This window comes from Solanum stenotomum, chromosome 6 (assembly GCF_019186545.1).
Source record: "Solanum stenotomum isolate F172 chromosome 6, ASM1918654v1, whole genome shotgun sequence".
In the NCBI taxonomy this organism is placed as follows: Eukaryota; Viridiplantae; Streptophyta; class Magnoliopsida; order Solanales; family Solanaceae; genus Solanum; species Solanum stenotomum.
The window spans coordinates 10,958,225-10,973,991 of record NC_064287.1 but is presented as its reverse complement, the minus strand read 5'-3'; the positions used below and the strand labels follow the sequence as shown (position 1 = coordinate 10,973,991).

General features: G+C 31.4%; 1 protein-coding gene across 2 annotated transcripts; it reads left to right on the top strand.

Annotated features, from left to right (window-relative positions):
• Positions 1-14,722: 14,722 nt before the first annotated feature.
• LOC125867891 (uncharacterized) lies at positions 14,723-15,752 on the top strand. 2 transcript variants are annotated; one of them, XM_049548486.1, is made up of 2 exons: positions 14,723-15,464; positions 15,547-15,752. In XM_049548486.1, exon 1 carries the CDS (start codon positions 14,871-14,873, stop codon positions 15,444-15,446), a length of 576 nt encoding a protein of 191 aa, XP_049404443.1. In that variant the 5' UTR covers positions 14,723-14,870; the 3' UTR covers positions 15,447-15,464; positions 15,547-15,752. The 2 variants fall into 2 exon arrangements, with proteins under 2 accessions (XP_049404443.1, XP_049404444.1); XM_049548487.1 differs by having other exon boundaries at positions 14,723-15,469; positions 15,551-15,752.
• Positions 15,753-15,767: the final 15 nt, after the last annotated feature.

Sequence of the window (15,767 nt, the reverse complement as noted above, 5' to 3'; positions counted from 1 at the left end):
AATGCTACCTTTTTAGGCTCGGTACATTCACGAGTAAAATGCCCCAATACTTGACAATTGTAGCACTTCATTTTATTTTTGTCTTTCTTCTTGAAAAAACGTTTTTCATTCTTGGAATTTGGCTTCTTCTTTTTCTTAGAGGGTCCTTCTCTAGTCTCCTTGTCTTTTCCATTTCTTTTCCAATTCTTCTTGCGCTTGAAATCTGAAGATTTTGTATCACTTGACTCTTCCACAAAGGCATTAGAAACAACTTTAGCAGCACCAAGTCGTTCATCTTCAAGTTCAACATGACGGGCAGAAAAAGTGTTGATGCTATCATTATGGGTCAAGTTAACCTTCAAATATTTCCAATTATAAGAAAGAGACCGAATCACTGCCTGAACTTGTTGCTCATCTGAAAGAACATGGACAACACTCTTGAGTTGAGCTATCATGTTTGACATCACCCTTAGGTGTTGTTTGATATTCAGATCATGATGCTTTTTGTAAGTGTCAAACTTGATAGTCAACTGTCGGAGGCGGGTTACAGACGTACCCCAATACGTTCCTCGTAGATGTGCCCACATAGCATGAGCAGTAGGGAATTCCTCACATTCATATATGAGGTCATCAACCACAAAACTAACTATTATTCCACGTGCAGTGAAATTATCTTTTTTCCAAGCTTTGTAAGCTTCAAGATCCCTTATATGTTGTGCAGAATTACCCTCTTCTGGTTGATTCAAAACATGATTTATACACTCCAGAGCATTTTTATCTTCCAGTACATACCATATTTTATGACTCAAGATGTCGTAATTGTCACCGTTAAGTTTTTCACCTTTGTTTAAGTCAGCAATGATACNTCCCACATAGCATGAGCAGTAGGGAATTCCTCACATTCATATATAAGGTCATCAACCACAAAACTAACTATTATTCCACGTGCAGTGGAATTATATTTTTTCCAAGTTTTGTAAGCTTCAAAATCCCTTATATGTTGTGCAGAATTACCCTCTTCTGGTTGATTCAAAACATGATTTATACACTCCAGAGCATTTTTATCTTCCAGTACATACCATATTTTATGACTCAAGATGTCGTAATTGTCACCGTTAAGTTTTTCACCTTTGTTTAAGTCAGCAATGATACTTTTTGATGTCATGTCTGTTATTAAGATGTAATAAGGCAAGAATTTTTAATTAATTACGCATGCGACATACACATTTAAGCAAATCAATTATCATAAAGATTTCATATTTAATGCAAAATAAAAAAGACACGTATGCATCCAATCATCATCTACAAACTAAACATTTAACCAATATTCAAATCTAATTTCTTAATGTGTATCCTAATATAGTAAAGACTTTTAAAACAAGATTTTTTAAAGTCTAATAACATAAATTGAGAAAAAACAAACAACATAGTTCATATATTGAAAAACAAATAAGCAATAACAAATTACTAATCTTTTTAAAGACTAAATCCTCCCACAAGTCTTCAAGACAACAACTATACACCCTAAAAGGCTGACTAGGCCAAATGTCATCATAAACATCAGTCAATCTACTGCCCCAAGGTTCACGGAGAACGTCTGTTAAATAAGCTACGCCTCTCCAATCTGAAATTTTCTTAAAATCAGCCAGTTCAGTCCATTTTATTTCAAAAAGGTGAATAAAATCACGTGCTGAAATATTAAGGGACATCTTCAAAGACTTAAACTCTTTAAATGTTTTCTCTTTTTCCCTTCGAATGACCCTTTGATTCCTCGACAAATTTTATGTCACCCTTAGGACATCAATTTGTATTATTTCACACCCTCTGTGTCTTACAACAGCTTGCTCTTCTACCTTGTCCCTTTGCTCTACTATGAGAACTCTCACTTGGAATAATTTGAGCATGTTCCCGTTTAGTCATAACTGAAATGGGAACAAAAATGAAAATACGATTAATATCATTTAATGCGATAACGTATGTCACAAATTTTTCGTAGGAGACAAGGTACCGTTTAAGAACATAAGGAATAAGTGAATTTATCAAGATCAATTTTAATACACATAGTTAAAATTATAATCTAGTCAAAACAAGTGGTCACTATTCTTCATTAAGTAAAGAAGATAACTCATGGCCTTAAAAAAATTCAAAGTCAACCACAATCTGATTTGACCACTTGAAAAATCTTATGTTAAAGTAAATAAAAAATAAATACTTTATTAATATAAAAAAAATACTACAAATCCATTTTCTATTTTTCATTAAAAAAAACAATAGTACTTTATGATTCCAAAGAAAAGGGTACAAGTATTTTATTAAAAAAAAATGGGACCATTTTATTTTTTTCTTTTTAATCCTTAATAGAAAAGAACAAAAAGAAACTCCCTTTTTCTTTTTCCTTATTTTTTTAAATTTTAATAGTGGGATCATTTTTTTTCCCTTAATCCTTAAAGAAAAGGACAAAAAAAAAAAGAGAGGAAAGGTTCACACGTTCCTTTTAAAAAAAAATTGTGGGACCATTTTATTTTTCCTTATTAATCCTTAAACAAAAAAAAAAAAAGGCTTGCACATGATTATGTCCCTTAAACTCTCTTCCAATTCTTTATTTTTATTTTTACAAAAAATTTGAACTTGGTCTTTTCAAGTCTTTATCCAACTTAAAGTCTATTTCTTTTCAACATATAATATATAACTCATTAGAAATTTTACTCATCTTCTCCCATTACTTTCATGGAGAAAAAAAGCATGTAACAACAACAAAAAATCTCAACAAAAATTTCATGAAAGAACCATAAGGAAGAAAAAAATACTCGGGTCAGAAAATCTTCTCTTTTTCCTACTCATAATGGAATATCGAGTAACCTAAAGAAAACAGATCGTTAATGGACAAAAATAAACATATTTATAATCAGATTTCAAATTTTTCGACTCATTCAACCAGAGAAATTCAATAATTATTCAAACATGAAACAATTAATCCTGGCTCTGATACCAATATAAGATAAATTGAGCAAAAACAACGAGTTGTGTACCTTATACTTGCAGCGGATGTCCTTGATTTGCTATCAAAAATGAATTGTGTGACTACATTTCACAAACTAAATGTCAATTTTGTTTGTTGATTTTCTTCTGAAGAAAGAGAGTATTTTCTTATTTTCTCTGTTCACTTTTTCTTACCCTCTTCTTTTTTCATAGAGAAACGTTAGATAAAGCCATAAAAAAGAGTTTCTTTACGTTTGAGCAGTTACTTTGTAACTTACTCCTCCCCCTTTTCTTCTGTAGTTTATCTTTTTTTTAGAAAAAATATATTGGGTCGGGTCGGGTCAAATCGAATTGAGTCGGTCCATATGGACGACCCGCGACTCAAAAAAAAACTTACATGAATTGCCCTCAATTTCTTTATACATCCTTTAGAATTGGCAAAGATAGTCACACTATTCTGCTATTTGAAATTGTTTGTCTTGTTTTCATTAAAATGATATGATTTCGTTGATATTCAAATTTTAACTGAAAATAAATTTTCTATCCAAAACTATTGCTAATGTTTTCATAGAAGTAGTTGGAGCTGGTGTTCTTGGCCTTCCTTACAGCTTCAAGAAAACAGGATGGACAATGGGTTCTCTGATGCTTTTATCAGTAGTCTTCCTTACTATTGTATGATGATCTGATCTATTCTAGGCGTAAGCTTGAATCCCAATACAAAGTTGTCAAGATTTGATCTTGTACTGTTGATGCTATGATTGTTCTTTCTCAAGCTTGTTTTTGCATCAATTACTTGATTTTCATATCCAATACTTCAGCACACTTGTTCAATTATTCAAATCCCAAAATCTTGTTTAATGTAGTCTTTTTTAACATTTCTTCTTGTCTATGAACCTGCAAATTCTTTAGAAGATTACATTTGAAAGCAAAGTAATTCTTGTTAGCTACTGTTTTTTCCAGTTTTGTTAAGAGAGGAGGGAGGTAAGCCTTGGTCATGGGTACTTAAAATAACTTCATCTCATTTATAGCATCAGACTTACTCAAGCAAATTAAATTTGTTAAGCACTTTGCATTCAAAGTTTAAACCGTAATAAATATGGTAATTACTTGAAATATAATTATAATTCAAGGGTAAAATTGGAAAAAAATTATTCTGTAGAGTTCTAAACTAAACACAAGATTAGGTGAGAAATAATGAACCAAACACTTGATAAAAAATAATTCTTGCATTGCTATCCCTGCATTGCTGATCTCTACATTACTAATCTTTGTACCAAACGACTTTGTAATGCCATTGTTCTCTGGTTATTGAAAGGTATAAAGAATGGGTAACTTATAGAATCCCACTAATTTAGTACCTAATTACCTCCTTTCCTTTTTCATTATTACAAAACTTACCAAAATTTGGACATTAGATACATATATCTGTTGGCCCATCCACATGCATGTATCTTGAATATATCGGCTCAAAATTCAATGTAATTTATTCTAAATATATTGTATCTAAGTGGATTTACATGTATATGAATTTTCGCTTGCCACTCTCCTTTCTCTCCTCTCTGAGGTATCTCTGATTCATATATTTAGTATCCTAGATACATGTATCTAGTGTGATTTACATGTAACTTGGATATGTAGACTATCTTGCTTGCCTCTTTTCTTCTCTCGCTCATCTCTTTTCCTATTTTAATCTATGTGGTAATAAAAAAAATCTATATGTATTGACTTAAAATTTGGTATGAAATTATTAGTTTAATTAGTAAGACAATATATAATTATTTCAACGAGAAAATGGTCTAAAGCCCTCCCAATCTATATCCGAAATCTCAACTACACACTCTAACTTCACGGGTGTCCTATTACCTCCCCTTGACAATTTATTTCTCTATTTAGTGCACACCTGGGTGCTGACCTGTCATAGGACGTGAAAACACATCCTCTAACCGCATTAGAAGAGGAAATAAACTGGTACACGTCAAAAGAGACAATAAATTAGCAATGCTCATCTTCCCCAAAATAAATAAACCTTTGTTCCTTCTTCCCCACCATAATATTTGTTCCTTCTTCAATATTTTTACGATTTTCTTTAAAAAATGGCTACGTTTTAGTTGTTTATGTTCATTTCTATTGTAAATCTTGAAGTTAGGGTTTGTAATCTGCTCTAATTTTTTATTTAGGTTCTCTAATTTGAATTTCAAATTTTCTTTAAATTTGTTATAAGGTTTGTATCGATGAATCAGACCCAATGCTCAACGTTGTAGTGAGATGCAAACATGAATTTTTATTGAATTTGTAAACTTCTTGGTTGAAATTAAATTCGGAAAGAAGATTTTGGTCTTGCACTTGCTATGGTGTATGTTTTTTCCCTTGTATTATTGCTTCTCTTTATAAGGGACAAAGAACTAACCTTTACTGAATCAGTTGATAAACTATGTAATCAAGTTGAAAATACACACAAGAAGGCTTGGATCATCACCAGGAATATGTATTTAGATGTTGTAATTAGACTTTGATGAGGGAGATGAAAATGAGAAAAGCGAAAAGAAAGAATTGGGGGTAAGGGGTGAGGTCATTCGATCTTTAGGAGGGGAAATGAAAGGTTGAAGTGGGGCCCGCGCGTGCAAATCACATTAGTCAATATATTTGGTTTATGTGTACTGGTCAGCACTCAGGTGTGCACTAAATAGGGAAATAAAATGTTTAGGAGGGTGATAGGACACTTGTGAAATTGGAGTGTGTAGTTGGAATTTCGGGTATAGGTTGGGGATGCTTTAGACCATTTCTCTTAGTTCAACTATAGGAATAATTAATAATTATGATCAAAATGTTTGTCTGATTAAATAATTTTTCTTAAAAGAATTTCGAGGAATGGTTATCAAGTTTGGATGGAAAGAAAATGGAGTGGGGCGGGGTTGTTTGCAAAAAAAAGAGGGGTATGATGGAGAAGATGTGGCGGGGGAGGACTTCTGCAAACTATATATTTTTAAAGTGGTTAAATTCCTTTGTCAAAATTATTTGGGCGAAAATGTGATGTGTCATTGACACATTTTTTTAGCTTAAAGTTTACTATTTAAGAATTATTTTGGACACAAATAACAAATATTTTCGTTCCTTAAGAAACTAAATAAGTTTATAATCGTACCATTATTTAATTATTATTTTTTAAAATCAAGTTTTCAACAAACGAACATAAATTAATTTATTTTGATTAATTAAATTGACCAATGAACATGAATTAATCATTTAGTTTTCTTATGTTAGCCACAATCATACTTTCAAGGCCAATAACTCTCAAGGGTAAAATAGAAAGAATAGTGATATTTATGTATTGATTTTGCGAAATGACAAGTATTAAGAAATTTCTATTTTAGTAACGACGACATGTAAATAGGAATGTAAAACATGAAAAAGAAATTGTATTTTCTTGATATGAAAAAAGTAACAAGTAAAAATAAAAACTTATTTTTAAAATAATGAACAAATGAAAGAAATTATGTATATACTATACACAAGTGCTCGTGCTAGTACTGGTCTAATATATGTTATTTTTTTTGTCTTAATTTATGTGACACAGATAGAATTTAGAGAATTAATTAAATTTTAATTTGATTTTTAGATATTTTAAGTAGTTAATTATTGTGATTTTCTAGTATTTTTTACTTAATTTTAAAATAATATATGTTACTCTTCTTGTCCCAATTTATGTGACGCTGATAAAATTTTGAGAATTAACTTAATTTTATACATGTCTTTGAATTTTTTAATTATTGTGATCTATATTACTTCTACATAGTTTTTAAACAATATATGTTACTCATATATCCCTATTTATGCGGTACTGATTCGAGGGTCAATTAGACTTTCTATTATTTGCTTGGTCTCAATTTATGTAGTACAAATAGAATTTCAAGAGTCAATGTCACGATCCAAAAATGGACGTGATGACACATGTCTTATTCCACCAAGACAAGTCAACTTAAAATTCAACTAAAACGATAAATGTGGAAGTAAAATAAGAAAAATAGACTAACAATGACTAATAATGCATAAATCACAATCAACTCAAATAAAACCACAAAACCTGATTGTCACGTGTACAAGTCTCTAAAGTATTACAATTGATTTGAAAGAAAATACGAGTCTCAAATGACATTGTTTCTAGAATAGAACAATAAATAAGGAGCAAGAGGATCCATTGAGATAACAAGCAACTACCTCAAAAAATATCCACATTGAGTGTCAGACGTAGGAGAGAAGATAGAATAATCATGCGAATATAGGCTCGTAACCTACACAAGTGTAGAAGCAAAATGTGAGTACCAAACAAAGCGGTACTGAACAAGCAAACTCCTAAACACAAAGTTAATTAATATAGGATACATGTACTCCTACTCCAACCGAATCTCCACAACTATAATCTGCATAAAACTAGCACAACCTAGTCGATCACAATTTACATAGCACATAGCTCAAGATAAGTACAACACTCTAACAATTATAGATCAACAACACACGATCAAGTTTAACAATCACAAGTTTCACAAATGATAAAGATATGCAATGCAATGCCAAGTATGGTAATGCATGTGTGACATAGTGATACACACCCGTTGTCTCTCAGTCCGAGATTCACATGGGACATATATGTCCATGTATTTATCGTGGCGTGCAACACAATCCTCGATAATGGAATCTGTCACGGCATATGACACGTCCCTCGAATCATAATATTCATCGTGACGCACGACATGTCCCTCGAAATGGTACATCCTCTTTAATTCCTTATTCTTCCTCAATTCACGTAACACTTGTCACAATTATGTCTCACACCCAATGCAAATGACATGTTCACAAATTAATGAGGAGATGACCATTTCCATATCAATGCATAATTCACAACACCACAATCGTGATACAACATCAACAATGAATCAATAAACCTTTCAAATCATTCACATCATAATATAATTCAAGTTGCCTTTTATTACCCCTTTTTCATCATTATGATCATTCAATATGAACAATTTAACTCATCACCAAGTCTCATTACTCATCAACACATACCACAAAGAAATACACGATTCTATACACTTAACAAGAGTGGAGAAATGCACTTGCGTCAAATAATTAAGCAATTACTCTGGGACTTGAGCCTTCTCTTTTCGCTGGGCTTCCAAATCAATACAATCTATTGAAATGTATAATATTTGTAAGCAAACAAGTCCGTCGACACCTATATTACTATATATCTAGCATAGACCCAAAAACTCATCAAATCTATAATCAAGTACTTAATCTTTATGCCAATTAATATGTAAGTCTCATATTTTCTAAATTTTAAGTCTAGGTTGAGTTTTGATTCCTCCAAATATCATAAGTTTAATTGTACTTAAATAATATAATACACATAATGATTAATTAGGTGTCTCAATATGCCTAACTTCAATCACAATGTGATAATTATAAGAATGAACTGGAAAAGAAGGAAATGTCAACGCAAAATGTAAGATGATACGTTAATCGCTGCAAAAACTACAAATTCAAAATTATCAATTTATTAACTCTATACCCTCTGTTCATCTAATCCATTCTTACCCAATACAGAACTGTCTCCCCAACCCCAAAAGAATTGTTGCCACTCCCAGAAATCAGAAACACAATTCATATGCATCTTTATATATATATATAGATATCGGATAATAAAGATACAGCTAGTCCGATTCAAACGGTAGCCGGTAAAGACACCTCAAACCCGTTTATGGCTATCACTTTGCTAAAAAGTGAAGATGAAGGTTCTTCATTAAGACGAAGGTTACCCAGATCATTTACTCCGGTAGAGACAATAACGAAGAAAACTATGCTCCATAAAAAGAAAAAATATGATAAAATAGAGAGCATAATAAAAAAGACTTTAAAAAAGTTTTTCCAATAAAGATAGGATAAACATGTAATTACTACACAAAATCCAGATCCAAGTGGAGACAGACTGGTACCAGATATAGAACGTATAAATACAGAACGAAACAGAACTAATACAAGCTCAAGGAGAGACACTTCTGGTAATAATATAACCAGATTCCTATGTTCCGGAGGAGAAAACTATGGAGAACATTCATATTATCAAGATGCTCAAGATCCTAATGAAGATGATGATTCAGGAATGAGTTTTGATTCCATAGCTCTGCACAATCTTGATACCTGAAGACGAACAAGACAAAACAAGGCAAAGACAATAAACTAAAGTAGGAATAAAAGTGTGCCATATGGGTATGTCCACATTTGTCATGTGAGTGCTTACTTTATCACTATCCTTTAAGGAGGAAAAAATTGATAAGCACGCGTCAAAGTCCGTGTCAATAAGTGATAATAATGCATGTGACGATGGGGCCCAAATATATGATCTTCAAAGGTGTTGGCCAAGTTTAGGCCACTACTTTTTATCCCACTATCTTAGTGCGTCAGCCACGTTTGACCACTAGTATTCTTCCACGTTTGGTCACTATTATTTCTGAACCTCTATAAAAAGACACTACTCCACACTAAAGGAGGGTAAGAAGAAAAAACCAAAGAACGAAAACCCTACTCTGCACATGTAATTTCGGGTTTGTTTGTATGGAGGAAAACATTTCCCCCTCCCCCCACCCCTCAAACAAAAAGCAAAAAAAGTTAAAAATTATTTTTGTAAAATGTTTCAAATTTTAAGATTTTTTTACCCCACTCAAACCCTACCACCCCTAATCCTACCCCCCACCTCCCACCCCCAAAAAAATTGCTTTTAAAAAATATTTCAAATTTAATATTTTTTATGCCACCCCCTTCCCCCGCCAACCCCATCAATATTTTTTTAAAAAAAGTTATTTTTTGAAAAATATTTCAAATTCTAAAAAGTTTCATTTTTATGCCACCTCCACCCCAGCCCGCCATCCAGGTCATTCCCGTCAATTTTTTTTTTTTTAAAATTCTTTTGGAAAATATTTCAAATTTCAATTTTTTTCATGTTTACGCCACCCCTTACACCCAGACACCTCCCTAGCTACCCCTACCCCCNATACTAGCCTCGTGTTCTCACGGATAAACAAATGAATGATCTTGTTTCAGACTTTACACTCCTTGTGTTCTAAATTTATGGACAAAAGTTGCGGGTAATCCTCGATTTTCATTTTTTACGGCACCCCCCTTAGCCCCAACCCCCCCCCCCCTCCCGTGCCACCCCCATAATTTTTTTAAAAAAATAAAGTATTTCAAATTTTAAAATAATTTCATTTTTATGCATCCTCACCCCTACCCCCCACCCCTCCCACGACCTAGTCAATTTTTTTTAAAAAAAATTGTTTTAGGAAAACAAAAATCCTGGCTCAGGTTTTGGGTCAAAAGTCGGGGTTAGGTCTTGGGTCAGATCTCAGGGTTAGATTTTGAAATGGTCATCTGGATCATATCCAAGTTTTGGTGTCGGAGTCAGGTACTAGATTAATTATTGGGGTTGATTTTCAGATAAGAAATTGTTTTCCTAAAGAACATTTTTTAGTCTCAAGCAAAAAATAAAAGTTATTTTCTAAAAAGTATTTTTCATTTTACCAACCAAACATTAAGAAATATTTTCTATTCACTAACCAAACATGAGAAAATAAGTTAGAAACCTACTTGTTTTCCAAGAAAACATTTTCCTTCATACCAAACACACACTTCTTCCTTCCTTTATTTTCTTTTCTAAAAAAAAAAGTACTAAAAATGATAATCTCACTAACTTATTGAACACATGGGTCAAGTGGTATAGAGTATTAAAAAAATGATGGATTTTACCCACCAACTAAATTAATTATTTAAAAGAATATCCATCAATTAATTTACCGTAGTTAAGCTAATAGTTTAAAATTCTCATTTAAAATTTACGGAATCTTTTTATGAAAGAGAGAGGACTAATGCTCAAAATGACCTAACAAGTCATTACAAATCAATTTTTTTTTATATGTTTTTTAAAAAAATCAAGTTCTTAATTATTGAGATTTACAATACTTTTTACGCAGTTTTCAAATAATCATGTTATTTTTTGTCCCATTTTATGTGGCGCTGATAAATTAATTTCAAGAGTATTTTTTTATGTTTTAAAAATATTTTAAGTTGTTAGTTATTATGATTTTCAATATTTATACACAATTTTTAAATATATAAAAAAACTAAAAAATAAGACAAACAAACTAAAGTAGAAAAACTGTCAAAAGATTACGGGAATGCCCTTGAAGTGCCAAAGAAGGCATGTTGACCTGCTGCCCACTTTGACACTTTGAACTCACTCTTATAAGATACTCCCTCTATTCCATATTAACTAAATTTCTAAGGTAATGCACACATATTAAGTACAAAATTTGAACCATATTTTTCTGTATTACCCTTTTGTTTATTCCTAAATCAATTTCTAAAAAAAGTTTAAATCTTGACTTTAATAATTACTACTAATAGGAGTTAAGGAGTCCATTTGATTCCAATATCAGACACTTAAATCTTAACAATTTATACCTATTTGACACAAAATGATAATTAACAAAAATACAAACATGCGTGCATCTCAAACGTATATACATAGAAAATAGACCGATGCAATGATGACATGGGGCAATTGAATTAGTTTTTTTATAAACTCTATTCAAATAATACCAAAGGAATTTTAAGAAAACAAAAAAAAATGTTTAAATTAACCCACCCCCACCCCACTCCACCCTTCCTCTTCTTTTTTTTTCCGACGAACTTATTTCCCTTTTTACTGCGCCTCAGTAACCAGTACATCATTGCCTCTACTCTTCTTCTTCTTCTTCTTCTCCGTCGGACCTTACTTTCATTTCTAATGGGCTATGCTTCAACCGTCAGTAAACCATCACCACCCCTTTAATTCTCAAATCTCATTCCTTTCATCGGCGCCGATAATATACCATTGTTGTCTATCTAAGCTAACCTATTAGTCACCTTTCAATCTAATAATGCTAAAATCTCCACCCGTTGTCTTCATCTTCTTTCCACTAGTAATCATTTATTACAATTACAAGAAAAAAATTGTCGAGAAAAAATAATCAACCTCACTAGTAGGGATGGCAATGAGGCGGGGGTGGGGCGGGTTGAGTTTAGCCCGCATAATTTTTAATCTGCCCCGCCCCGCATAACAACTTTTTTCATTTTCAACCCACCCCGCCCCCATGAACCCGCCCTACATAACTTTTTTAATATTTTCCTTTTTTGTTAAGTTTGATATTAAAAAGAAAATTCATAAAAATAATTTTTTTCATTAAGTTGTATTAATTTAATAGGATAATGACTTAAAATTTTATTTTTAAGAAGTCAATTGGAAACATGTAAGAAATTGTATTATTTTTGATTGAACTATTTTCATTTACTATCTTAAATATTTTAGTAGCTTTAAAAAATATCTTAATAAATAATGTTCTATTATTCTTATAATATGTAAAAAGTTCCCGCATCCCACTGGCCCTTCCCCGCATAGCGTTAAACCCACCCACCCCATTACCATCCCTACTCGCTAGAATATTATTTTCAATGAAAATAATGGAGCTTTATCGAATTATTTGAGACTTCAATTAAATCTACATGAAAAAATAATGAAGGGAAAAAGCAGAAAAGAATTAGAGAATTGGAAAGAGTGAGTGAGAGAGAGAGGTGAAGGGGTGGGGTGTGTGGAAAGAATGATGGAATGAATAGTTGCAGAAAGACAAAAGATATTCCTTCCTTTTTAAAAATTAATAATAATAATAATTATTTACTAATTAGGTTTAAGTCGAAAAGAAAAAAAAATTCTAAATATTTTACGGGCTTAAGGAAGATGAAATACACTTTTTTTTTGCCATGCCATCTTTTTGTGTCTAATATGAATCACTTTTAAACATATAAGGTGTTCAACATGTACAAGACTTAATTGAGGTGTCTAAGTGAAATATATGGACAACTTATGAGGCACTATATGACGTAAACCATTACCTTTTATTTTTAATATTAATGTTAGATCGTTAATATTATTATGATTAGAAAGAAAACAAATATCATTAAATTTAAGAAAAAATAAAAGTACCATAAATAAACATTATGAATTTCAAATAATGATGATTTTGCACGGGCTTCCCCTTTTCTAGTATATATATATATGGAGAAATTAAGCAAATACGCATAAGAACAAAATAATTACGAACATATACCCCGTACATTATACCCCACTAAATAATTACACTATATACCTCCTCAACTAATTTCGCTTAACTACTATATTGATATCATTAAGACTGATAATTTCATTTAACTGATACTAAATCAATATATATATCCTTAAGGCTAGGAGTGTTCACAATTTGGCTAAAAATCGATAACACAAATCGATTTTATTTGGGTTTGGTTTGGTTTGGTTTTAAATTTTTGAAAATCGATAGTATTTTGTTTGGTTATGATTTTATTTGAAAAAATCGAAGAAATATGTGAATCAAACCGATAAATTATATAGATATATTTTATTAATATACATACTTAATATATTATTTTTATAAACAATTTTAAAGATCTTATATATGTTTTCATAATTTTTTTTTTATAATTTACTTATTGGAAACAAAAATATCCAAGGTGAAAACATTTATCTTATTGATTTAATGTATACGAGTATGATAATTTGTGGGATTGAAAATATTATTGTCTGTTCCTTCTAGGCCAAAATTGTGAATTTTAAAACTTTATTCAAAGTAAATTCAGTGATTGAAAGTTCAGTAATTTCAGTCATTATAACTATTTTTTTTGTATGGTTAATAACTGAACAATCGAACCAAACTAAATTGAAATCAATACCCACCAGATCGATAAATGTATATTATATTTGATTTGGTTTGATTTTAATAATTTTAAAATTGATTAAGTTGATTTGATTTTGACCAATAATCGGTCTAAACCGACCTGCAAACACTCCTAATTAAGATTGATAATTTCACTTAATTAATATTAAATCAGTATATATACACTATATTGATATTATTAAAACTGATAATTTCATTTAATTGATATTAAATCAATATATATATATATATATATATATATATATATAGTATTAGTATCATTAAAATTTCTTATTTCGTAATTTGTGAATAAGAAACATCAATGATACTGTTTAGCCAATTCAATAGCACGTGGTTGCGTTTCATTCTACATAGGCAGTAGACCACAGGCAGAGCTCAGCGTAGTGCCTCGTCAGCATATCTCTTGTTCAAATCAGAAAAGATTGCAAAAAGACCAAATTGTATCCAAACACATTCTTTTATGATAACTATGGTGTGGTGTTTGGATCCGTCAAAAATATTTTTTATCAGTTAAATAGAAAATCGAATCATTAAAAATGGCTAACCAAAAATCAATAACAAGTATTTTATCCCTTAAAAAATATTCGTTTTCTTTTTAATCTGCCTCTTTTTGGCAATACTTTAACTTCAACTTTCCAAATGAAATGTTTCAAGTCATAAAATTAAACAATATTTTGATATATTTAACATAACTTTAATTTATAATTACAAAATTAATTTCTTTTTTTCTTAAACTCATTTCAAGTCAAACTAGGTAATTATTTTTGAATCAGAGGAGTATGAATTTAGCACCAGCCAACGGAGGTGAAGCAAACCCATAAAAGCAACCTTCCATCTTCCACACAGTTCTAATTTAGTTTCCCTAGATAAGAAGTGTATAAGGCTACCAAAACTGATTAACCTACACTGTAACCTACCATTATTATTAATTGGATTTTTATTTTCTAGTGGAGTACCCACCATTATTATTTATTGCTGTAAAACAATAAACACTTCAAATTCCTCTGTTTTTACAGTTTGAAGAATCCATCTGTTTACTTTATTCAAGGTCGTGTATTTTGAGTTTGGTGCAATATGGATTCAGGCGATGGGTCCTCTATTCCAAGGAAGAGGACTAGACAACAATTTTTAAAATATTGTCTCGAGTTTATTGAGGAGAGGAACAAGTCGACTGAAGATGGTAACACTAGGAGGAAAACAACTAAGTTGGAAGAAAAAAACACATGTATTGTGGGAGGTGAGAAGCCAAAAACGGGTAAAAAGAAGGTGGACAGTGGTAAGAGGAACAAGTCGACTCAAAATGGTAACACTAGGAGGAAAATAATTAAGTTTGAAGAAAAAAACACATGTTCTGGGGGAGGTGAGAAGTCAAAAATGGGAAAAAAGGTGGATAGTGGTAAGAAGAAGTTCACTTGTGAGTCCATCCAGGAAATATCTGATTCTGATGATGATGTTGTTATTATTGGAGATGGCTCTGCAGACTCTAGTGGTTCAGGATCTTCGTCCAATGTTGGGTTAAGGGCAATAGAGGATGTTAGTTCATCAGAGGAGCCCATTGATGTTGAGAAATTGAAAGACTTTGTTGATCCTTTAAAATCACAACAAGATGAGTTTACTGAATCTGAAGCTTCAAGTGACGAGGACAAGTAATAACAAGTTAGAAAAAAGGTGATGTCACTTACATTTAATTTTTTATTCTCCTCCTACTATAATTTATTTAATAGTAATTCTTTTTGTTTGTTTTGGTCAGGGAGAAGGAGGTTGAGTTTGTTGTTCTACCATGGTGTTGGCTTTCCGCCAAATTAAGTCCCAACTTTTGTGAGCTCTCTCTTGCCTGTTTTTTGGTCTACCTACCTATTTCTCTACATTATGGTTCAACTCGGATTAATTAATACTTGGGTCTTGTAGTATTTTCATTTTCATCATCACAAACAATATTGTAATACAGCGCCTAGTATCCATGACTATGGG

Excerpts from the sequence above, each read along its gene's own strand:
- LOC125867891 (XM_049548486.1), top strand. The coding sequence starts at position 14,871 with ATGGATTCAGGCGATGGGTCCTCTATTCCAAGGAAGAGGACTAGACAA.